This window comes from Numenius arquata, chromosome 10 (assembly GCF_964106895.1).
Source record: "Numenius arquata chromosome 10, bNumArq3.hap1.1, whole genome shotgun sequence".
Lineage (NCBI taxonomy): Eukaryota > Metazoa > Chordata > Aves > Charadriiformes > Scolopacidae > Numenius > Numenius arquata.
The window spans coordinates 37692579-37717841 of NC_133585.1; the positions used below are offsets into that span (position 1 = coordinate 37692579).

Consider the following 25263-nt stretch of genomic DNA (forward strand, 5'->3'; position numbering starts at 1 on the left):
TGGAGGGCAGGCATAGAATTCAAAATAATCTTGATAAATTGGAGAAATTGATTGCAAGTACAGGATGAAATTAAAATATTCAAGAGCAAGAAAACAGAGTTAGGCAGAAGTAAACAGCTGCACAGGCAACATCTGACTACATGGCAGGTATTTAGAAAAAGGGAATAGAGACTACAGTCGGTCACCACAGGTCAACAATATCAGGCTGTTGCCAAGAAGGCATATCCAAGGGTGACTGTATTAGCAGGAACATAGCCTTCGAGGTACCCAAAATATCCCTTCTGCTTCATTTAGTATTGTTATGTGTTCAACTGGATTACTTGATCCTAGCTTGGTGAGACACGGCAGGAATGGTAGAAACAATATGGGAAACATCCAAATTGAAAAAGAATGATGAGAGGGCTGGAAAACATGACGTTCAAGGAAGGATTGAAAGATGTGGCACTACTTAGCTTAATGGAGAGAAGGCTGAGAAAGAGAGAGAGAGACTTGGTAACAGTCTTCAAATTTATCCTGAGACTTCCAGTAGAAAGTAGAAAAGGTTAAAATTTGAGCATACTGGTCAGCTGACATATTAAACGCTAATATGCTAAACTCAAATTCTAAATTACATTTTACAGGAGATGAAGTTAGACAGTATTTTCCAGACAAATGTCTGTGAATTACAAACAACTTTGAGAAGCCGATGCTTTCCTGTGGTTAACAATAATTTCGCATGGTACTTTGATTGACGCAAATGCTCAATCACATTCAAATCAAAATAGGAGGAAGCTACTATTTTACATGGCTTCCTGTAAGGACATATGCAATTTTATCCCAGAGGAGAAGGCAGGTTATGCAATGAGTGAGCAGCTCAGCATAGCTATGTGTATTTGGGAAGCATTTCCAGTAATTATTTGGAAAGGACTGAGAGAATGAACTGATAAGACATTCTCATGATTTAGTATTTTCATCACTTAAGTAACAATTAGATTTTAAATGAATTGGATTTCTGTTGCTGTTTCACTCTCTTTATGCAACTTAAATAATGGAAGGGGAATGGAAACTTGCTTTACTAATACTAGGATTCTTCCACTGCGTGTGTGTTTGCGTTTGTGTGTAAAAGTGCTGGCTAATAAAGAAGTGGAATAGTTTCCTCTACCTTATCATATTCTAGCCTCACTGGCAATATAGTACAGCCCTAAACTTATTTTAGGAGCCAAAATGGACCAACTGTTTTCCAGATTTAAGCGATGGTAGACAGACAGCCAATTCCCACTTCTTAGCAAAGCTGAATGCTGCTCCATTTCATCTAATGAGTAAGTCAGAAAAATAAGTCAACTGTGGTGACATTTGAAACCTTATTTTCTTCTCTTTTAACAGGAAATGATATTCAAATAAATTACTTTCCAATAAGTTTAAATAAATATAGAGTTATTTGAACATAAAATAACACATAAATACTTCTCTGATGACGTACTTCCATATTTGTTCTTACTAATTATCATGAGTTAGCAGCATTTATACTTTATGTGCCTTGGACATACAAAAACCCCCCACCTTTCTTATCTTATCACATGACAGTATTTGCAAAACTTACATATGAAATACTTCAGCTAAAAAGCTTTTCCATCAACCAGTCCTGCTATAGAATGGCCCACTGCTGGAAAAGCATCCTGGCTTCTATACTGAGCTCTCAAGCATACTGCTTTGCCACAAGCAGCTTTTACACTTGAACTGGACATATTTATTTGTATGTCATTACTACAAATCCTTTTCAGGTTTATAGCTACTGCGCATCAATTCTGTCGTCTGAGTTCAGGAGACAAACTGAAAAGCTGGGCGTGAGCTAAGATACACGGAGCTTTTTCAGAGCACTTTGGAAGCCAGAATTATGGAAGACTTTTTCCACTTTTACCATTCACTTCTTTGTTATGCTTGGCCTTCATCCCCTCCTGTCACCTTAAAAATGAAAACAGCATGTTCATTATTATTCATGGAAATTCATCGGATACAGAGAAAGTATCCCTTTTTTCCCCTAACTGTTCCATGTCTATTTCTTTTGGGAAAGACTATGCTATTCATTGCTTGAGTAGCAATTTTTTGAACTGCTGCTTTGCCATTGAATTTGCAGGAAGATAATAATTTGCATTGGCTTTACTGATTCTTATCTGTAGGCTAAATAATGGCATTGCTGTCAACCCCGAGCAAAGCACTGCCCAACTTCCCCCTCCTTTGATACATGCTTATACATACACTGGCCCAGCCTGGGCAGCTGTCCACAGCAGAGGCAGCTTCACCCAAGGGTCCCAGTATCTTGTGGCATGAAGTACAGGGATGCTGTATGCCTCTCAGCTAGCCTAGTGTTTAATATTACTTGCTTGCGCTCAGTACAGTATCTGTTCTTGACTGGGGCTTACTGGATGTTACTACAACATAAATGCTTATTTCTATTAGTGCTACTCCTAATTACATGAAATGAGATGCTATGTATTGCAGCTGACATAATTTCATTGACCATTACCTTGTTATTCTCCTATGAGACAGAGAGAAAATCCCGTCTTACTTTTTAAATACCTGTAATTAAACTATATATTTCTATTAATCCTTTTGTAAACAAACTCCTCCTGCTTCTTTACAGAAAAGATATTTCCATGCGTTTGGTCATTCTTGTTTTTCCTGTCTAGATCACGTCTGATAAGTCTGCAACTGCTTTTTGAGGTGGGATGAGAAATACTACGATCAATATGCCATATGAAACCGTTCAGGGAATGGCATTTCAGATATTTATAAAATCTGCATTTGATAATTGTATGGTTTACATTTCTGTTATACTTCTATAGCATTCTAACATAGTGTTATTTTCCAAAAGCTTTGCCTAGCTTAGAAGCTTTTATTGCCATGTCTACTGTAACCTCAAAACCCCTTTCCTGAAATGAAATGGTTAATTTAGAAATCTATGAGTTACATGACAGGCTTATTTTCTATTTTTTTTTAACATACGACATTTTCCAGGTTCTGACACTAAACATCAGCTTTATTTATTGCTATGTTGTCTGTTTATGCAGTTTGCTTGGTAATTCTGTATTTCCCTGCTGAAAGATTTCTCTTTGCTTTGAATAGCAGCTTGACTCTTGCAGCATGTCTTCACTGGTTTATACTTTTATATTCACATTTACTCTTTGGTCACCATACACATTTCTCCTGAGGTTCGTTTTATAACAGAGTAATGCTCATGTAAAACTTCACTTTCTGTGTGTCTCATATTACACACAGACTCTTATAGCCAAAGGACACATATGTCCAAGTGAGTGCTATGCACAGATGTGACACAAAGATACAGAAGAGAAAATGTTTCCCCAGGCTCACAGACAGGCTCTTAATCCCTTTGCTGTGAAGTTCCTGCTGCTGCCCCTTCTCAGGCTGCAGAATCCCACCTCTCTATAAGACAAGTCTCTGTAAGTCAAGTCTTTATAAGCACTGCAAAAAAAATTGTTAAGGTGTGCAAGGATGTCTACTCTATCTGCAGCACGCTGCGTTGCATCCACTGAAAGGGTAGCAGAAAACGTTTTATATGATATTTCTCAACGGATAGCACAGGAGAGTAATTTTAAAGACCCTGTGTATCCCTTTCCCCAGAAACATGCTGCTATTTTTTATTCTTATCTTACCTTCAAAGACACTGTATGTGACAACACAGGAAACCATCCATGTGCATCATACTTTGTGTAAGGTCTGTTGTAAATGCAGATTATAAACGTGTGCACATGCACATCTTAGAATGGAACTATAATACATGAAACGGATACTCAGCATTAACCAAAATTTCGATCCTAGCTGTCTGATATTAGAGAAGGTAGGAGCTGTGAGTCTGGAGCGTCTTCAAAGCTAGGCTGTGCTTATTAAATGTCTAAAACAGACCTGAAAGCCTCACCGTAGGCATAAAAGATTGAAAAGCCAGGGCTTTAGTACTCATATCCTGGCTGAGGTCTATGAAAGAGCATATATTGACACCCAGCAGTGAAATACTCCAAAGTGACATCCAATTTACCGCTTTTTCGAAGCAGGCTGAAACAGGCCATACCTTGAAAAGAAAATAACTGTGAAACGGGTGCAGGGGAGAAAAATCCCTTTGCCAGACTCCGGGATAACAATTTACTTTTTCATCGCTTCTGGTTTTTTCCCCGGCCCCGTGGGGACCTCCTGGGCTTAACGGCTCCAGCTCAGCCTCGGCGCAGAGAGCCGCCAGCCCCGGGCGGCGGATACAAACGCCTCCTTCTGCCTCCCCGAGCATCGTCGGTGCCGGGGGCTCCCGCCGGTGCCGGGCGGGGCGGGGCGAGGCGGGGCCGGGGCGCGGCACCCCCTGTGGCGCTGCGGGGCCGGGGCGGAGGTGGAGCCGGCTGCCCGCTGCGGGACGGGCCGGGGATGCGCTGAGGTGCCGCCGGCGCGGCGCTGGCGCCGGATCCCGCTGCCCGCACACCTGGGAGCGGGAAGGTGGGGGGCGGGAGCCGGGGCCGGGAGCCGGGGCCACCGGCAGCAGGAGGGGGGAAATCAGCGGCAACAAGAGCAGCGGCAGGAGCGGCGGCGCGAAGCATGGAGCGCAGCTGCCCCCCCCCGCCGGAGCAGGAAGCGGTGGAAGCGTGGCTGGACGATCACGGCGACTTTGCCCGCTCTTACTTTGTTAGGAAAGCTACAAGGTAAGACGGGAGCGGCGGCGGATAGAGGCAGATCCTTTCTTCCCAGCGAAAGGTCGCTCTTCCATTTCCCTTTGCTGTCTCCAAAGAAAATAAAAAAAAAAATATGTATTTTAAAAAAACGACCCCCTTTTCCTCCCCTGGCTTTACCCCCGAAAGAGCGCAAACTGAAACCAAGAAGCAGCAGCTCCCTCCGGCTGCCCCGCAGCGCACATGCGGGCGCCGCTCCGCCGAGCACCGGGGGCTTTCGCCGCCCCCCCCGGCCCGCGGCCGCTTTGCCGCCCGGCAGCGCCAGCCCGGCGCTCGCTGGTGGATGAAGCTGTCCCAGCCCAGAGCTTTTATTTCTTGATTTTTCTGTTCTCCTCGGTTTAAAACAGACATAGTCAACTTCTCCCGAGTAGCAGGCGACGTGTTTTTCCCTGCCCAGCGAACTAGACAGAAATATGTGGAAGCCCCGGATAGCATCTAACCTCTTCGGGAGGGCGGGTCGTGTCATTACTCGGTAACCTCAAAACAAAGCGCTGCTCTTGAAGAGCTCAGTCGCCCCCCGGGGGCTTATCACTTTTTTGACATCTCGGCGGCCACCGGCTGGGTTAAGTGCCGCGGGAGCTGAGGCACCGGGAGCTGAAGCCGTAGGTGGTGCGTGTGAGGCCGGAGCTCCGCCCGAGGAGGGGCCGCGGGGTCCCGGCCGGTGGGGCGAGCACCTCGGGGTGCCCCGACGGGAGCGGGGCGGGGGGGGTCCGCGGGGAGCGTGGCCGCCCCCCCAGCAGGGGGCAGCCTCCCCGGCCGGCGCGCGGGCGCTGGGCTCTGCGGGGAGTGGGCTCTTGCGAGGCACCCCATGTGAAGACCTGAAGAGCTCCTCTGGGCTTTATCCGCACCCCTCCCGGCTGGACATGCTGCCTTTTGGAGATAAGACGAGGTATTTGCTCACCGTTGTCACACTTCAGCAGTGGGACTTCAAGTTGAAACCGAGGAAATTCGGCTATTTTTAGAAGTGGAGTCAGGTTTCCATGTTGAATATTTTCCGATAAACAAAGCAGCGGGGATGCAGAGCACAGGCGATCTGCAACTCCCACGGTATATCTTGGTGGAGAGAGAGCTCGGGTTAGTAAGTCCTGCGGTCTGGTCCTCGGACGTTCCCGCTCCGCACCATCTCCCCACCGCCGATACGCTCCTCTTTCCCGAGTCCCGGGGCAGGGATGGATGCCTTCTGACTGAGGCTTTGCTGCTGCTCCTCTCTGCATGGGATGGGGCGGTAAGAAAAGAAATCCCCATTAATAATTGATTCGTGGCGAGCTAGAAAGCTTCAGGGGTCACCTGCTTGCTTGCGACCATCTGTCGTGCGGTCCCCTTTCTTCTGCTGCCTCTTCCTTAGATTCGTTTAACAGGAAAATATAATGAAAAGGCCTTTAAAAAAGTCTTTTAAATGTTTATTTTTTTAAAAAGGTTGTGCATAGATGTAGGATGCATAGATGGAAGTAGTTAACCTTGATATTCTCCAGAACACTAGTGCATGGTCTGGAACTGAAGGATAGCTTGTTTGCCCAGGAAATAGGGTGTTAGCAGCTTTGAGAAGTAGCATTTTATTAGTTCAGCCTCTCACACTTCCTTTGGAAACTGGAAGTAATATTGAACAAATAGGAATGCTAATTAATAGTAACCGCTGCGTCAGATTTGTTTTCCCTGAGGAGACGTTTGGTTAGTTGGTTTTTTGGGGGTTTTGTTTTTTGTGGTTTTTTTTGTGTTGGTTTTGTTTTTTTTTTTTTAATGCTGAGACACAGTTTTGTGTTTGTGCAGGACTGAAAGAGGCAGTAGTTCTCAAAACACAATTCAGTCATGTCTGCATGACGGCGATGCCTCTGTCTTAAGAGAGGGTTTTGCAGAAAAACTGTTGACTTTGAGTTCTTGCTTGGCAACAATTCTGTGATGTTTTTGAAGTGATGGAAACATTGCATTTGTCTCAAAACTCTCTTCTCCCCAGTCTTGCAGAGAATGGAGGGGTTTTTTGTCCTTACTGTATAAGTAGAAAACTATAACTACATCATAAGGAATACCTCTTCTATATGTAAATTTGTATTTGAAAAGACAAATTACAAGTTATTTGATTGTATGTTGCTTCAAATTTTATTCACTAAAATGATATCCTGTTGGGATAAAGCTGAGCAGCTTGAAAGAATTGATATACTTTGTAAAAAGGCTTAATGTTCTATGCTGTAGTGTCATTTAGAGCTTGAAAAGAGAAAACCCCTAAAATCTAACGCCATGCTCTTTTTAGCTGAGTCTTTGTACAACAGCAATACGTTGAACAAAGACTATGCTGTTAATGTTTCGTTACTTAGCATTACATTTACTCTGTCAAGTAAAGCAGTGTTCCTTGAACTAGTTTCAACTGTTTTCTAATCTTAATTTACTGCCTCTCATTTCTTGTTTTGCTTCATAATATGCCAAAGTATTCACAGATCATAAAAGCAATAGACCAGGAAGGTAGTTAATGTGGTATCTTGCAGAGCACAGAGGCATATTCTACTTCACATTGCAAGGCACAATTGCTAACGGATAAAGATAGTTTCTGTATCTGTTTCTCAAATATTTATACACAGGAATAGGAAAAGATCACCAGCTCAACCATTTATTACAGAGTAATACAAGCCCTCTCCACTGACAGTAATGAACTTTGAATCAGAACCTAATTTAGCAATTTTATGATAGGTATTAAATAACTTTTTTTTTTCTGGGCAATTACTTAATTCCCATAGTGTTTTATACAGTAGCTCTTTTGGTAATTCCCACAAAAATGTTTTAATTAGGTGTCTAAATAGTACTTATAAAATAAATACTTTGCATGGTCTTACGCCTGCAGATTCGGTTTGGTGTTTTTTTTTTTAAAGTATGGAAGTCGCATCATCTCATATAGTCATTGAATAGCTGCCTCTTGTTCCACCTTGCATAGGTCAGTTTGATATTAGTATCTGTTTTCATGGTTTAAATAAAATTTATATTTTCTGGCAAGGTGGTGCTTTAAAAGAAAACGTCTTTTTATCCACAATTAGTTTGCATTAACTGTTGTTCATAACAAGGTAACTGTTAAGAGTCGCTAGGCTCCCCAGTCCTCATTCTGGATTCTTGGGGAAAAGGGATGCAGGTCATCTATGTAACAAATTTGCACCCGCTTTCCTCCTCTCCCCTAAAATGTAATGTAGAAAGTAAGTATATACAAATGGTTCACACCTTGTATTTTGATCCTGCAATGCCTCGACGCTGATAGCGTCTCCAGGCAGGCCTCATTACTGCCTTTCTCAAGTCTTTGATGGGTAGGTGGACTGATACTCGGCGATAAAGCTAGGTTATTGACTTCCACCTGTGTAGTGCAAGGTTGCAAACCTACAAGCATGTAATCCAGGTGAATAGCTTCAAATTGCTGCCTCCTTCGAGTATGTGAATAAACTGTGATCCCATGAGTAGAAAGCTGCAGAATCAGTTATTTATTACTTTATTTTGTACTGGGGAGACAAGTGGTATACAGAGATAATATAAGTAGCTATTATCGATGAAGTGTTGTCACAGTATGATCAAAGTGCAGAACAGCAAAGGGGAAGTGTGCCACCAGCACGCTCAGTGACGAGATGAGTTTGGTTCACTTAGTGATGCAGTGTGCTGGCTGACGAACCTTCTGGCTGGAGAGTTTTTTACTTTACGCTTACGGGTTCAAGTGTTTCTAAATGCCTAGCTCCAGCTAAGTTTAAGCTATTAATTTTATTTCTTTTTTTTAGCTCCTCTTGTTACTTTTCCCCTTTCAAAGTTTTAGAATTGCCTATCATATTCTGGCTTCCCAGAAAGCAGAAACGTTTTGAAGTAAAATTATTCTTCTTTTAGATTGTCTTAGGTTTACCCATACTGTTGTTAAAGGCTCTTTGTAGCTGCTGTTACAAATGTAATTGTTCTAACTAGACATCATAAAGGTGTAATCTGCAGCCACTCCTGTCAAGAAATTCTACTGCATTTGTCCCTGAATTTGTTAGCCTTTTTGTCTTTCTGAAGTCTTATCTTTTTATGTTCCTTAAAAAAAAAAAAAAGTCCATACATTGTCATGTTCAAACATCAAACTTATTTTAAGCCCCTATGGAATACTTCTGTATTTCTGACTCCCTGTTTGTCCCTACTCTTAAAAATATGGGAGTGATTCTCTCTTAGTGCTCTTTGCAATCAGAAGAGAAGAGACTGCCAAAACAGCCAAAGTAAGAGTTCTCCTCTCAATTAGAGGCAACTGCACTGTTCCAGGCAGGTTTTGTCTGGTTTCCGAACTGTATGGCATGACAGATACAAATTATTAACCCAAGACTTGTATGCCTTTCACTGGGAATAAAATTATTTTGTTATAAATACATCTTGGCTTATTAGCAGGGTTGGGAAATATTTACAAATGAATTAAGGTGGGGTTGTATTTGGAAAAATAAATGTCCTTAACAGCATCGTACTTCATAGTGCTTCACTGACGATTCCAGAAGTAGCATTTAATGGGAAACTGTACTTTGCTGGAATTCAGAGACTGTACAACTTGAATACATAAATTACATTTATTACTTTGATAAAACTCAAGTACAGTTGTTTGGGGTTTTTTCTTCTTGATGGCTGGTGGACAATCAGTTTGTAACATGCTGCCTGTGGTACTAAATTACTTAGGACATTTGCCTTCTAATCTAGAAGTGTCTAGAGGGCTTTTAAAAAATGTCTTTTATTTTGAGATGGCTATTTGGTGTTTAATCTTATAAATATTATATGTCATATGGATTATGTCATTGTTTTGTTTGGTAATGTATGTGTGCTTAATTTTTTCTAATTGAAAGGAAATTAAATTTTGGACAAGTGTATGAAAAATCCGATTTTCAAAGGCAGAGCTAGTGAACATTTTCCAAATGTGCACTGAAATGTGCTTTGGCCTGTGTTTTTTCTTTAAAAGATATTACTGACATACAGAAAAACAATAATCCTAAAAATATACAGGTATGAGCCATATTCATCCCTAACACGACCTTGGTAAGTAGGCAGTGGGTTTTTTAACTTCTGTGACTGAAGGACCCCCAACAGTTTTCCAGTGGAGGCACAAAATTCTATGCAAGTTGTTCGATTATGCTGAAAGGGGACTTGCTTTCTAAGTTACCCCATGCAAAACATGTACAAGAGGACTGCAGACCCACTGATTCTTTGGGCCATGGCTTGAAAACCACAGGAAGTAGTGGTGTTAATGCAGGGATCAGGATATTTTCTACCACTTACTTGGTTTTATTAGATGTTTACAGAGCTTTTCTGAGAATGAAGTACAGAAAAAAAATCTATTTCTATGAAATCTTGGAAAGTTTTCTTGTTGGTCTAATGATCTCTGTAGTTGTCCCACTTATAAACAATATATCCATACCTCTGTGCCTTTCTTGATAACGGCAAAGTATTAAGATTATCCCAAAATATTTTAATCTCTGGATTCAAACAGCACTCAGGAAGGTAAGGAATGTTACCCACATTCATGAAGTTGTAAATGTGATTAAGTATTTTTGGCATTTATTCTTGGAAATAAAGCTAGGTGTGTGCGGGAGTATTTTGGAAACAATGTCTAAAATACCAATTACTGTAGACTGAAGAAACTGTCATTTGAGAAACACTAAGAAAACACTTACTAGAAATTTACATCTTTAATTCCCAAAAAACTACAAGCTGAAGACCTACACAGCATCTTTGGTGGGACAATAAACTAATCAGCAGGTATTACTGAGCAGCTACAGGGAGAATGTGCTTTTACTATGTACCATTTACCCTAGGTAATAAAGAAACAAACGAACATGCACAACACAATCATTAAAATACAACTGGTAAGCCTTAGAGGACAGGCAGAAAATAAGGTGGGGTGAACTACTTTAATAGTTAACGTCTATTTTTGCCTTCTTTTGTTTCAGGGTAATTTTATTATCATGTTACAGTACTTTTGATAGTGCCAATGGAAATCTCATTTCCATTTTTTTGCTCTTACTTGGAAGACTTTAGAAAACAGGGTCAAATTTCTGGCAACTAGGAAGAAAGGTGGAGCTGAGGCATACATTGCCTCTGTGGGAGACAAGAAAGACACCTTTCTTTTATTTCTAAACTGTAGAAGTTCATGGAAGTTTTGTGCTGGGCATCTGTTGAAGAGTCATCACAGGAGGAGGAAATTCATGTCTTTCTACCAGATTAGGAGAAAGGCTACATATATAAAACAAAAATACCGATCAGTCTAATTTTGAAGCTGAAGTGAGACTTCCCTAGTGTGTAGACATTGTGCTAGCTCTCTGCACAAGGATAAAATTCATGATATATCACCTCTGATGTCTTCAGATCCAAAAAAAAGTACATCATAGCCTATGTTCATGCTTATTTGAATGGTAGACTAAAGCTGTATTGTGTAGGAATATATGACCCAGATCAAGAATTACAAACAAAGCAATTTTAGACAATACATTTTTGACTTGAACTAATGCTACCACCTATTTTCATCATTAAAAAGGAAGCATTTTGCTTTTTTCATGAATAAATATAATTAATAAAACAACAGAATACAAGTCTTTCTCTTCCTTACTGGCCAAGAAACATACATAAATTTATATTTATATGATTTACTTGAAGAAAAGGGGGGGAAAAAAAAAAAAAAAGAAGGCATCAAATACAAAAGGAACTATTTACAAAGTGTCAGAGAAGAACCCCTACTCAAATGGCCCTTGTGAATAACTCAATGGTTGTAATTTCACATTAGGTCTGGCACTGAAAATATAGCCACAAAATATATTTGCTTAGTAAAAGATATATATTTTACCATTTATTTGTGCATCATGGTGAACTCACCCCAGCACATAGAGCCATCCCAAAGCCTCTGCACCACTTAAGTCCTACTTAACCCCTATTTTAGGAATTTAAGTGGAACTGAAGTACTACCTAAGACTTATGTGATGTCTCCAGGCAGGTGTGAATTTAATTTTTAATCTGTCTTTCACTAAAGTCACTGGCATTGCCCTATTGCTTTCCACAACAAAATCATTAGGTACATAGTGGTTGTTAAAGAAAACTTGAAAATAGCCAAGAATAGCCTATTAGTGTTAGTCCCCCATTTCAAATACTTTTGCTTCAAATGATAAAGCAACCTCTGCCTCCTATTTTAAAAAATAATATGAGCATTAGACAAGATTTACATTATTCCATTGTTCTAAAAAGTTGTTACTTCACTCTTTCATGAGCATGGTTTGAATCAAGAATTAGAGTTCTTAATTTAGATCTGTATTCAAACAGAAACCAGTCGGACCACTTAACAAGTTTAAAGTTAAATGTATGCTTATATATTTGACTGAGTTGTGCCAAAAAATTGGCATTGACTTTAAGTGATACTTTGTCTTCAAAAACGGTTTGCTTACCACTGTTAGAAATAGAAACTCTAGTAACTATAATTGGAGAGGGTTTAAGGAAAAACAGCCATTGTCTTTGTCAATCTACTTTTTTAGTTAGTTTGAAAACATTTATTTTACAGTCAATTTACTGTTCCCCTCTAATGAGGCCTTATACAGTTTATTTAAATCATTCCATGGCCAGAAAGGTGACAGAACAACTTAGAACATGATTATGAAACAGGAAGTACTGGAAAGAAAATGGGCAGGCAAGTATAATATCCAAGTGACTCTGACTTTCAAACTCATTTGTTAAAACTGAACAGTTTTCAAGTTGTTGCTAATGCTGGAAATGATTTCTATGTCTAAATTATGTCAAGATGCGGGAGAGAAATTTGAAGACACCTAGTGGTTATTTTAAGGAAATCAATTGAGAAAATAGGAAGCTTGGCTTGAAATACTTTTGGTTTAACACTAGCAGCATTAGGCCACAGAAGTTCAGATACCTGAAAGCTGGCATTCTCTAGTAGGCAAATTTGGGTTGAATCCCTGTTCTGAAGTGCGTTCTGAAGCTGCTGGTTTGAATGAAAAATTAGCAAAACAGACTGTTTTGCTAATTATTTTTTTTTGCTAAAACACACAATTACTGAAACATTACACGTTGTATATATGAAAGATTTATAAGCCACAGAGAAAACGGGGAATTATTTGTTGTTTTACTGAAAGTTACTCATTACTCAGTGCCCTTATGGTACAGTAATAATTATGCATTCTTTGTGCAAGGTAATTAAGATGCACTATACTATCATTGTTGCATCTCAGTATTACTTTTGTGCTCTGTTTTTGCTCATTTTGTCCAAAGATACCAAGTGCTTGCTGAATGGTCACATCGGTATAATCTTACATATGTAGCATGGTTACATGTGTGAGCAAGACAATTACAATCTGGCTGTTACTCTTTAAACATCTTCACCGGGGTTTGGGTTTTTTTGAGAAGTAAGCTGTCTATTTTGAAGGTGAGCACAACGAAGCAAAGCTGAGTAGAATAAATTATTTAATATTCCCGGTGTATGAATAGTAGTAATCAGTGTTAGGTCAGCATGGTCTGATACATACAGCACAGGAAATAAAGCAAGTTTCTCTTCAGGTCTTATACCTGAGGTTGTCTTCAGGTCTACTTGTGCCCTTCTGCAGGACCTGGCTAAAGCCATATTGCTTCCTTGTGTCTGTGTTTTCTCACCCAGTGATTTTCTATTTCTGTTGCCTATTCCTATCGAAAACTTCTTGCTTTAGGGACAGGTCTACTTTCTGTACAGTGTTTAACAAATCAGGGCAAAAGAGTCTTAATTCTTCTGAAGTTCCTGAGATCTCCTGTAATGCAGAAAATGCATGCTTGTATACAAGTGATTATAGAGGGGATGATCACACAATCATTTTTTTTTTCTTCAAATCTTTTACCTGCCATTGTATTTTCATCCCTTTCTCATCCCTATCTCTTCAAAATTCTTCTCCAGTTTTGTCATCTGCTGATGAGGTCACCAGCCAAATTCAGCAGTCACTATTGTCATGCTCCTTTAAAATTGTGTTTTATAGAGGAAAGACTGGATTTGGCTGATAGAAGTGACTAAAAAAATGGATACTTCATATTCAACTATTCCTGTTTATGAACTCTGGGATAAATTATAGCTTTCTCAAGTAGAGGCTCATACTGCAGTAAAGGATGCACGCAGCTCACAAGGAATGGATGCTGATGCCTGTAACTCCTCAGCATGCAGTGATTGCTATGCTGGGATGGAGACATTGCATTGGTTTAACTATCTGTGTAGATCACATCAGTATCTGCTCCTGTTTAATACACTCCTGCAACATCTAAACTTATTTCTACAGCAAGGGTCTTGTCCTTACAATCAGCTCTTGATGCTTACTGAAGACTATTTATTTGAATAGTCACAGGCATTTGTTTCTTCCTTTTCAAAACGACATTTCAGTCATACATAGCACTTGTTACTAATTTCCAGTAACCTCATTTGTAGTTCAGAATGTGTCTAATATCGGATATCCGTTGAGCTAATACTGTGCTGAGAAAGTAGTTGTGTTAGTAATAATACTCTTACATTGTTAATTAGAATTGAGTGTCAACAAGCAAATGTATGCCAAGACTTTATCTGATAGATGTGAAATAGTTAGAATACATCAGTTAATGTGAAATGCTAGTTCTTCCACCCATGTGTATAACTGTGAGTAAAAGGAGCTAAATAGTTTCCTTGTTAGAAGAGGCATTCAGTAAAGGTCAGTGAACGCTGTTCTTATTCCAGCTGAATTTGAACAGCTTTCCTGTTGCCCAAATAAAAATGCCTAAATTGTTTGAAGTTGAAAACTATGCTTTAAACAGTAGTTAAGGATTTGTTGTTGTTGTTAACCTACAGAGCTTTTTGAGAATCTCACACTATGTTGGCAAGTTATTGGACCATCATCTAAGACACGTTAAAGGGAACAGGAACATGTTACTCATAATTATGCAGCTCCACATATAGTTCTGTTCAGTGTCAAAGTGCTTCATAAATAGCGCAGATACCTAACAAGCAGTCAGTTCTTATTAAAGAAATGTAATTACTTTCATGTGCAAGATTTTACAGTATCCCTTAATAACCACAAGATGAGCTTATATAAATAAATGCTTATTTTACATAGTAAAAAGGCAAGAAGGTAAAAACTAAATTATCCACAGTTTGAGAACTGGTATTAGAATTCAGAATACGTTGTTCTTCCTGATTGCTATTACTACACCATTAAGGCCAGGGGACAATCATTACACAACATTCCAGAATAAATAAAATGGCAGGTTTTAACTGATAAACCAAATTTCTGCTTTAGCTTTTGCTTTGTCCACACAGGGCACCTGATTCTTTCTCTGCCTTCTATCTTATATCAACACATTCACGTATGTCAATTCAGTGTAAAGCAGAGCTAGGTGAAATGACAGCATTTTATATTCTCCTTTCCTCAGGTGTAAGTGAACAGTGAATGGGATTGCTCTACAAAGTGCTGTCACTCAGCAATAGTACAGGTTCACGTCTGGGCATTTTCAAACATGCCTAGACAAAGTACATGGGTTCCTATGCCTAATCACTTGCTAGTTTAAGAACACTCTCCATCCGATACTAGGTTATTACTGTTACTTCTAAATCTTACTTTACATTAATGCCCATCCTCGATGTTCAAAAATCAAGTCAGCACACGCAATCATGAAACTGGGTCAAGTCACAAGCCTTCTTTTAAAACTATCGATTATTCTATATCTACTTTCTTGTGCCTGAGGCTTTAAATGCACCCAGCTTGCATTTTGAGGTTCTTTTCTGCAGCCTTACTGCTAAATGCTACATTTTGTTTAGAAAAAGCTAACATTTCCAAGTAATTTCTTTTCTTGAAGAGATTAGAGTAAAACAAAAAGAACGACATAAAACATAACATATATGATGACAAGAGTTATTAGCACGGATTTTAGAGGTTGTACTGTGTTTACTTACAAATTTTTGCATTTTAAGTTTTTTATTTTTCTTAAGGATACTTCTGGTCATTTTCATCACAAATTTTTATTCTGTTTTCTCATTCAGTTTAATAAATGAAAGTCCAATTGTTATCAAATGCTAGCTTCTTATTTTGACTCTCATTGAAACAGCTTTTGCAAATGTGATATTGCCCTTTGTAAATTATATTACGCATTTCGGTAATACATAGTCCCAGCACCCACATTTAATATTTATGCTGTTTAAGTACAATAAAGTAATCTTGTTAAAGTCAAAGTTCTAATAATATATTAAATGTTCTTTATGCTTCTCTGAAAGAAACATTTGGGTGAGATGGCTCCACAGAAAACTCCAAAACGTATTACTGCTGTAATAAAGAAGGATCATTGGTAGTCTTTATTAATATACATAAAAAGCAGAACTTACTTCCTTTCAAAATAAGTAGCTAAGCAATGAACCAAAACTCTTTCAGAATAACAATGGAATTTCATTGTGTTCTCTGGCACCATGTTTCCAGTAATCGGACCAGCTTTCGATTGCTGGGAAATTTATAATAGATGTTGATTGAGGTATATTATTGCTACAGCCCGCACTGTTCCAGCAGCTTCATGGAAAATATAAAAACATGGAATGAAATTCTAGCTCTATGGAACTCGGAGGCAAAACTCTCACTGCCTCAATTGTGTCCAACTTTTCATTCAGTGGTTTTGGACTCTCATTGTCAGAAAATTCACAAGTGTCCTGTGTGACCACACTGACCATTCACCCTTGAAGATCACTGGGGCTATAAATTATGTTAACCATGTACATAGGTTTTGCATGATGAGGACCACAGTACACTGACAGAAGCCAAAATAAAGAATAGCCTATCATTCGTTTATTTGGAGTTGGACTAGTGTGAATAAGAGAAGAATTTGGTTTTACAATGCTACACTGAATGATATTTACCTCAGGCAAATATATTTCTTTGAGGGGAAAAAAATTACCAGGGAGCTCACACTAAAGCTCTAGTGGAAGGTGTCCCTGCTCATGGCAAGGAGGTTGGAACTAGATAATCTTTAAGGTCCCTTCTGACCTCAACCATTCTATGATTCTGTGAAGTGGAATGAGTACAGTAACATAATTACTTTGTTTTGCCCAGGTGCTTCCTTTACACTCACTCTACTTCCTACATCAATTCAATTTTTCATAGCATGTGTGCCTACAGTTGAGGTCTCCAAATGATATGTAATTGCAAAATCTGAAAAACTCTTTCAAACTTTCCTAATAGAAGGCAAATAATGTGGATTGCTTGCTAACAAAATTAATAATGATGGACTTTAGATTATAATCGTTTACTTTGAATTAATGGTTAATTACGCTTGCAGTATTGCATTCTACAACATAGATGAAGCCATTCTGTAAGGAAAAAAAGGCCATGTACAGTGCTTTTCGTATTTAACATATACTGATGCATGTAACCGATCAGCGGCTGACTAACCTGACTAATTTCCATGGTTTCATTCAGCTTCACTCTTGAAATTCCTGTGGTCTGCTGAGCAAATAAAAAATATCCCAAATTTAAAACATGACCACCATGAAAGGTTTCCAAAAGATCAGACTTTTTAATAGGATTTTTGCTGTTCATAGGGCTATACATTATGTAATTCAGAAAAAAAAACATTTCTTCTGAGAGTAGTTCATGTGCCGTGAGGAATCCTCAACACTGAGTAAATGAAATAAAAAGCCCTGTGTTTAAAAAAAAAAAAAAAAAAAAAGCCTAATAGATTTTGGAGAAGAAAATATTATAGTGATAAGTAAAAGTATACTCATGTTATTGATGATATGTGTGCTTATGGATAATATTAAGGTTGGCATTCTTGCACTAAGTTAATTTGAGAAACAGTTAAATACTAGAGATGTGTAACATTTTTAAATTAATGGTAAACTTTTCAAAAATATAACTTCAGGGGTATTCAGTATTTTGGGTTGAGTTAGACAAGTTTCATCTGCACGGAAAGGAAATAGGCGAGATGCATGAAAACAGTCTGTCTTTTCATTATTTTGAATGGGCTTGAATTAAAAATATTCATGTTTCTTTCTGACAGTTTTTAAGCAAAGCTTTTGTGTTTTGAGTCAAAACAGCATTTTTCATTAACTCTGAGAGCGCAGGAGCAGTTAACTTTAAAACAGTGTATAGGCAATGTAAAAATAGGAGGGGCTGCAGGTGATTTAACAGAGAGAATTAAAGTTCAAAATTATCTTTTTAAAAGTTAGAAATGGTCTAGAAAAACAGAATTAAAACAGAAAGTTTTGTCTTTATGTGCATATATGTACATCTTATACTGAAATTCAAATCTTAGGAATGGGAAGGGCCAGAACTTTTCAAATTACAGTATAAACTTCTGATCTTCTATATTCTGAAAGCCACAGCATAAGCAGTCTTCCTCTGCCTTATTCAGGTTTCCTTTAGGCAGAAATAGCTTTCTTTTTATGGGGCATAAAACATTACTGCTTAATCTAGACTAAGGGCTGTGTAAAATTGAAGAATATTCATACAGAGGAGCACTAAAGGTGCACTCACGTCCACTGTATGAAAAGGTTTAAAGTTATCCTCTTTGTGGTGTCCTCTTCAAATATGTATTATTTCCTGAGGATTTTTAACTTGCATCATTCACTGTATTTTTATTTTACAGAGAAATGGTTAATGCATGGTTTGCTGAGAGAGTTCACACCATCCCAGTCTGCAAGGAGGGAACCAAGTCTCACAGTGAATCCTGTGCTTGTCACCAGCCTGCCTGTGCTGAGACCACCAACTCTGGGACACCAGCGAGGAAAATCTCTGCTTCTGAATTTGACAGACCCTTAAGGCCTATTTTTGTCAAGGACTCAGTAGGAGCAGTGAGCTTCCTCTCTGGCTCTGAAAAGAAGGAACAGATGCCTCTGCAATCTCCAAGGATTGAGACCAGTGCAGGGGATCAGTGCTCAAGACTATTAGAACTTGTGAAAGATATTTCTAGTCACTTAGACGTCACAGCGCTTTGCCATAAAATTTTCCTACATATCCATGAGCTCATAGCAGCTGATCGCTATTCCCTGTTTTTGGTCTGTGAGGATAGCTCTAATGAGAAGTTTCTTGTAAGCAGGCTCTTTGATGTGGCAGAAGGCTCCACCTTGGAAGAAGCTTCCAACAACTGCATTCGCCTGGAGTGGAACAAGGGCATTGTGGGTCACGTAGCAGCTATAGGCCAGCCTCTGAACATCAAGAATGCGTATGAGGTAAACCCAAGAAAATTTATCTTGAGCAATTCTTGAAAAAAGAAAAAGCCATAGTATCAGTTGTTATGATATTGCCATTTTACTATATGTATTTGGAGCTATATTGATTTAAACCAGTCAAGATGCAAACCTGTCTCCATGGTTTTGGTACCTGAAAGGTTGTAGAGAGACGGGAGTCGGTCTCTTCTCCCAAATAACAAGCGATAGGATGAGAGGAAATGGCCTCAAGTTGCACCAGGGGAGGTTTAGATTAGATATTAGGAAAATTTTTTACAGTGAAAGGGTTATCAAGCATTGGAACAGGCTGCCCAGGGGAGTGGTTAAGGTACCATTCCTGGAGGTATTTAAAAGACAGGTAGACATAGCGCTTAACAATATGGTTTAGTGACGGTTTTTGTCAGTATTAGGTTGACGGTTGGACTTAATAATCTGACAGGTCCCTTCCAACCTAGACAATTCTATGATTCTGTAATATATGTGTTATGGTTACAGGCATATACAGAAACACGTAGCTACAACTAATGCTAGAGGAATGCTAACATCAAAATAAATTACACAAGTTTGATGTTAGCAGTCAGGTATCAGTCGCGTCTTAACCAGTGATGTGCACACCAGTTCCTTGCAAATGGATACTTAAATGTTTACATTTCTGGTGGTATAAGGATGTAAGATACTTCTGCACCAAAATGAATTAAATTGTGAATATAATTGTCTGCAAAACTGGGGTCCTATGACTAAAAATATTTTGGAGAATTTTATTATACCCGAGGCACAAAGAGTAGGAGCTGAATGAACAAGAATGGTATGAGGCTTTGAACTGTATCGAGGTCTCACAAATGAAATGATACTCTGTGATTTGAGTTATTTAATACAAGGCCAGATATAAAAATGAAGAGAATCCAGCACTGGGAGAGACATCTCTTACATCTCAGCTTAACATCTCTTCATTCCAGGCTCTCTGGATATGCTGATTTTGTGCTTTGAATTTAGGGATGATGGAAATTTTAACGAATTACTTAATTGATTAACTAATCAATACAGGCATACAGAGCTGAAAATTATGGTTTCTGATTGATCATCTCTTGGTCAATATGAGCACGTTTACGGAATTAGTTAACATTACTAAGTAGATTTTTTTTTTCAGAAGCAAAAAAGTGTGGTTTCATTTTCAACAAACACTTGTTTGCTGCCTCAGAAACTGTCTAAACATTTGCTAAGTACATGTTTTCAGTGGGACATCATCTGTCCTTATAGTTTAAAAGTTCACTCTTGAATTGGGTCCATCATGCTCAATCAATTACTAGAGAAAGAACAGCAGCCTTTAAAAATAGTCTGATTCATTTTAGTAAGATTTTAAAAAAAAAAATCAGAGTTTTATAACAACACTCATCTGAAAAAATGAAACAAGCAATCTCTGGTAAAAGCAAAACCACTAACCACATTCATGAAACTTTGTTCCTCTGAGGACACGTGTCTTTTAGTATATTTCTATAATTTCTTCTTGATAGTAAAAGCTATATGGGGGATGGTCAGTCCATTTATGTATTTATTACAATGATGGTGTGGGCTCAAGAAAGGCTTCTCCTGGGGTTTGGGGGTTTTATGTTCTTTCTGGCAGTTGTATTTATCCACAGGCACTCATGTTCCCCATAAATGCTTTTTTGTTGTTGTTTTAACACACTGATGTTAACAACTTTATATAATTATTACCTGGTAATGGAACCCTTGTTATCCTAGGTAATAGTTAAGTCAAATATTGTAAGTTTCTTAACCTTTAAACCTGGGAAGAAAAAGAACTGGTCTTTAGGCAAGTAGTCAAATAATTGTATATTTTTCTTGTATCAGGATCCAAGATTCAATGCAGAAGTTGACCAGATCACAGGGTATAAGACTCAGAGTATTCTCTGTATGCCGATAAAGAACCATAGGGAAGAGGTAAGTTGCAGTATTGGGATAGTTTCATGTAATACCGTTTCCAGATATGCTAATATTTTAACCTTCCATTAGCTAGCAGTCATTATCTTACAGTATAAAACCACCTCTTTTTAAAAAAAGACTTCTGATGTTTGCTTGGACTTTATCTTATCTAGCTCAGTAATGCAAGCCAAATGGTATTGTCAAGAAGAGTTTAATCCCAGATGTAGAAGCAGAATATATGTATTTAACTCTAGAAGTGCTGTTCCTGCTTCCTGTACCAAGTATCTGTCAGCATTAAAGTTCTCTGCACACTAATTGGTCTATCTCAGTGGACACTCAGATTGCTGATTACAGAGTTACTGTACTGCAGTTCAGCTTGTATCTACGTTATTTTCTTCAGAGGAAACAAATTGGGTTTTAGCATTGCCTAAAAGGCTGTTTTTTACATTCTAGTAACTCAGCTCATAAGTAATAAATTAAGAAACACGTTAAGTGCTTAACATCAGGCACTGAAAAAACACAGGGTGTCAATGTAATTCAGAAAAGTCATCCACAAGTCGAAAAACTTAAATCACTCCTAATTTAAAACAATGTGAATCTGCTCATTGAACTCTTGTACGTATTTTCTGTCCATGCTATTTCTCACAGTTCTCTCTTCCTGACTGATGCTACTGCAGTAGGGAGAATTCTTATTATGGACTAACGATGTCTTCTTGCACTGAATAGTTGAAGAGTGAATTCAGTAGAGGCAATGAAAGCCAATGAATAGAAATAGTGAAGTCCATTGTTTTACTTAGGGAGTAAGTAAAGTAAGTTTGGTGGTTTTTTGATCCTAAATGTAGTAGCCTTCAGCCGCATCACGGGTTCTTAGAATACTCACAAAGTGTAAGGCTCTCTATAGAGTGTGTCAGAGCTTTAAGATGGAGATTTTCTCTCCTGTAATTCCTTTATTTTTCTGAGTACTTATAGTTTGCTTCCAGAAATCTCTAACTCCAAAAAGAAAAGCTGCCAGGATTGGTGTGAAGACAGCATACCTTCTTTTCCTTGTTCTTTCACCTTTTACTCCTCTTATGGAATGTGTCACCTTGACTCTTCCTGCACTGAACCTTTTTTTCATTAAATAAACTGATTAAACTTTTGATTTAACTTGTTTGTTGAATCTTACTCTAGCTGACCTAGATAAGCAACCAGGATTTCCTTTCTTCAGCTACTGCTAATTTCGGTTTAAAACATTTTTTTCAGTTCTTCCAAGGACAGCACTTCATCCTCTCCTACTCCTACTCCCGCTTAAAAGTCTTCCCCTTTCTAACCGGCAGCAGCCACTGCTGGCCCTGGGCCAGCTGATGAGCAAAGCAGATGTTGTATGGAGAGCTGTCAGGGACCAGTGGTCCATGTCAGGCTGATGCAAGGCTTTAAATTTCACCCAAGCCATCCCATTTTCTTTTTGTTGAATGGAAAAAATGCTATGGTCTATGTAATTGGGATCAGAAATGAATTACGAAATCTTGCTGGCCAGGGAGAGTTAAAGTGCTTACTTCTTACCGAGTCCTGACAGTAGGTGGGGGAAGGAATAAGTCTGTTGGTCCAATACACCATGACTTACAGGATGAATAAACCTGCAATTGGCCGTATCTTCAGCTAGTTTTCTACTCCGAAGTGCATCAGCCAGTGGAAATGAAGCAGGAATTTGTTTATTTTGAAAAGTTCAGCCAACCTGAAGTTTGAAGAGAGTGTTGCACTCTACTCATATGCAGTAATTTGAAGGGGCTAAACTATGCGATTTCTTATAGGAAAGGATGGCACTTTTTACTTTTTTCTGATTTTAAAGTCTCTACCAGAAGGTTTTTTTCCCTCTCACCGTTACACATGGCTGACATGTTTCTGGAGAGATGTTGGAGCCAGTGAATCAGTCCTTAATTTGCCATTTGCATTCTGCTGCTTTTTCTGTTTAAAAAAAAACCCAAAACAACAAAACCAGAATACTGGCTCCTCCCTGTTAAAAAAAAAAAAAAAAAAAAAACAACAAAAAATTACATAAAAAAAATTCCAAAAGCCCCTCTAATAATATTGAGGCTAGTGAATGCTGCCTCAGCCCAGGATGTCAGCAACCACAGTCAAAAGACAGTTCCGGAAGACATCCAAAAATAAACACTGAGAAAGAGAAGGAACTGGAGTTTTCTGTTTGTTTGTTTAGTATTAGTACTATTTTTTTAAAACAAAAGAGTCAGTGATTGAGAGGAAGAAAATCTCATGCTGATTATTAAGTCCTCTGGGCCATCTGAAGTATGGAGATTTTTCCAGTAGATGTTTTTCACATTTGCCTATATTTCCATGAGGCATGTGAGAAACCAAAGTCTCATTTAAAAATAACAGCTAGTAAGAAATTCCGTAGATGAAAAGAAGAAAACAGTTTGATTCACTGAAGAGCTCATAAAAAGGACACAGGAACTAGTAAGAATGAGAAAAAAGCAGTGCAATAAGAGGACTTCTGTACAGATGCACATGAAGAATGGAATTGTGTGCACTTAATAGTAAAAGAACTTTTCTCAATCCCCTACTCAACCTATGCTTGCAGACAGAAATGCCACAGAAACATTGCATTTCAGACGTAGAAACTTCTGCTGATCAGCTCATAGAGGCTTGTATAGTGCTGGCTTTATGAGGAGTTCTCATTTTCCCATGAAAAATTACAAATGCAAACTGACTGAGCTTTGCATCTGACTTCAGGGGCTTTGAACAAAGTTCTGATATCTGTAAACCCCCGCTTCACAATCTCTAATAAGGAAACAGAAATTCTTTCCATCCCATCATATGACAAACGTATTGCCACATGGTGCTTTCTGGCATGCAAAGCTGTATCATTTGCTGGTTATCACTGCTGAAGAAAACAAGAAGGAAGGCAGGCCTTGGGTAATGTGAATTGTGTTCTACTTAAAAAGAAAAATGAAATGGTTCTAAGTCAAATCATTATAACATCTATTCCTGTATTTAAATTTGTCATAAGGTGAATGTGAAACCACAGCAAAGATTCCATTTTGATCCTGAAAGATATTCTCTTCTGGTGATTCTTCTGTAAGAGCAGATAACTGTATACAGTTATCTAGACATCAGTAAGACTTGCTACTTGGATTATCGATGTATATCAGAGAACACATCAAAACCTTCAAAACAGACTGGAATTATACCCTCTGTAGTACAAAAGCCACTAATGAAAAGTTAGTATTAGCCAGCTTGTACCACAGAGTCACCATGGTTATTTCTTTTGCAAGAGGAAACTGGTATTGCTGGCCATAGGCTTTAGCTTGAGCTATTCATGCTAACAGTTTCAGTGCTACAGTGCTTACACAGAAATCAGGGTTTTACCACTACTGGCACAAGACCTAAGGTTGTGGCAGTTCAGCATAGTGTATCTCAAAAAGCAGCTTTTCATTCCTGATGTGTCCTTAAACCTTTAATTTTTCAGAAGCTTCAAATGGTACTGATTTGCTTTCTAGAGCTGCTTTAATAAAGTCAGTGAATACAGTGTCACTTTCTTCTGATTTCTTTTCGTCTTGGATTCAGAGACCCAGAAACAGAACTACAGAAGTTGCAAATAATTATCACCTCGAATTTCTCCATCTGGTTTTGTAGACATTTGTAAATAGACATTTTTACAAAATTTGACAGAACTGAATAGGTCCTTATCTTAAACCAACTTGCAGAGTTACCCAGAGCTGATACAAGACTCAGTACAGCTTTCTGACTGGTTTGGAATATCTGTAGAATGGATGGTCTCTGATGCACATCAGAGTCATCACAGCTGCCATAGGACATCTACAGAAATTACATCATTTTCTGTTATTTCTGCTTTTTTTTTCTTTCAGCTGTGCAAGATGATTTCCATAAAATTCTATTTCAGTTTAATTTCTACTAAAAGCTGTAGAATTTTCTCATACGGGAACTTTTAGCTGAATTAACTGAGACCTGTCTCCCAGGCTCTGAGTATGTAAGGTTGAACTTCCTCCTAATTGGCTAGGGAAATCTTTTATTCTGGCAATGCTCACTCCAATTGTTTAGTTTTTTGTTTACTTTGCCCTGTCTCCTGTCACTGGGAAGCTCTTCCCAGCAAATCAGGGGTGCTACTCTACTTACAGCAGCCTGTTGATTTTTGTTGTATAGGATGTGACCAGGCATATTACTGTTAGCCAGCTAAGTTATTTTCTCCCACAGTGAACACTTCAGCTATAATACATCACAGTCACTGCAGTATAGTGTAGATCTAGCCAAGCTAATTTTAAACAAACTAACTCAAGTTCCAGTAGCAGTCTTGCTGCAGGATTATGGAGATCAGTAATATGCATCTTGGTTGGATTTTCAGCTAATGCTGAGACGTATGTTATTGTAGCTAGACTGCTGGAAATCATGCACGCTACTGCTGGCATCAGTGATAGAAGAGGATGTGAAAGTTTTGTTGATTAAAAATGAAAGCCTGTAAATACAGTTCTGTCCTTG

At 38.6% G+C, this 25263-nt stretch overlaps 1 protein-coding gene across 4 annotated transcripts in view; it reads left to right on the forward strand.

Moving 5' to 3' along the window:
• Positions 1–25263, forward strand: part of PDE5A (phosphodiesterase 5A) — a 130539-nt gene that overhangs the window by 64032 nt on the left and 41244 nt on the right. For 2 of the 4 annotated variants that reach the window (XM_074154393.1, XM_074154394.1), the window contains exons 1-3: positions 4573–4676; positions 18273–18855; positions 20701–20790. In XM_074154393.1, coding sequence (XP_074010494.1) covers positions 4573–4676; positions 18273–18855; positions 20701–20790 — 777 coding nt within the window. The other 2 variants (XM_074154395.1, XM_074154392.1) reach the window with 2 other exon arrangements.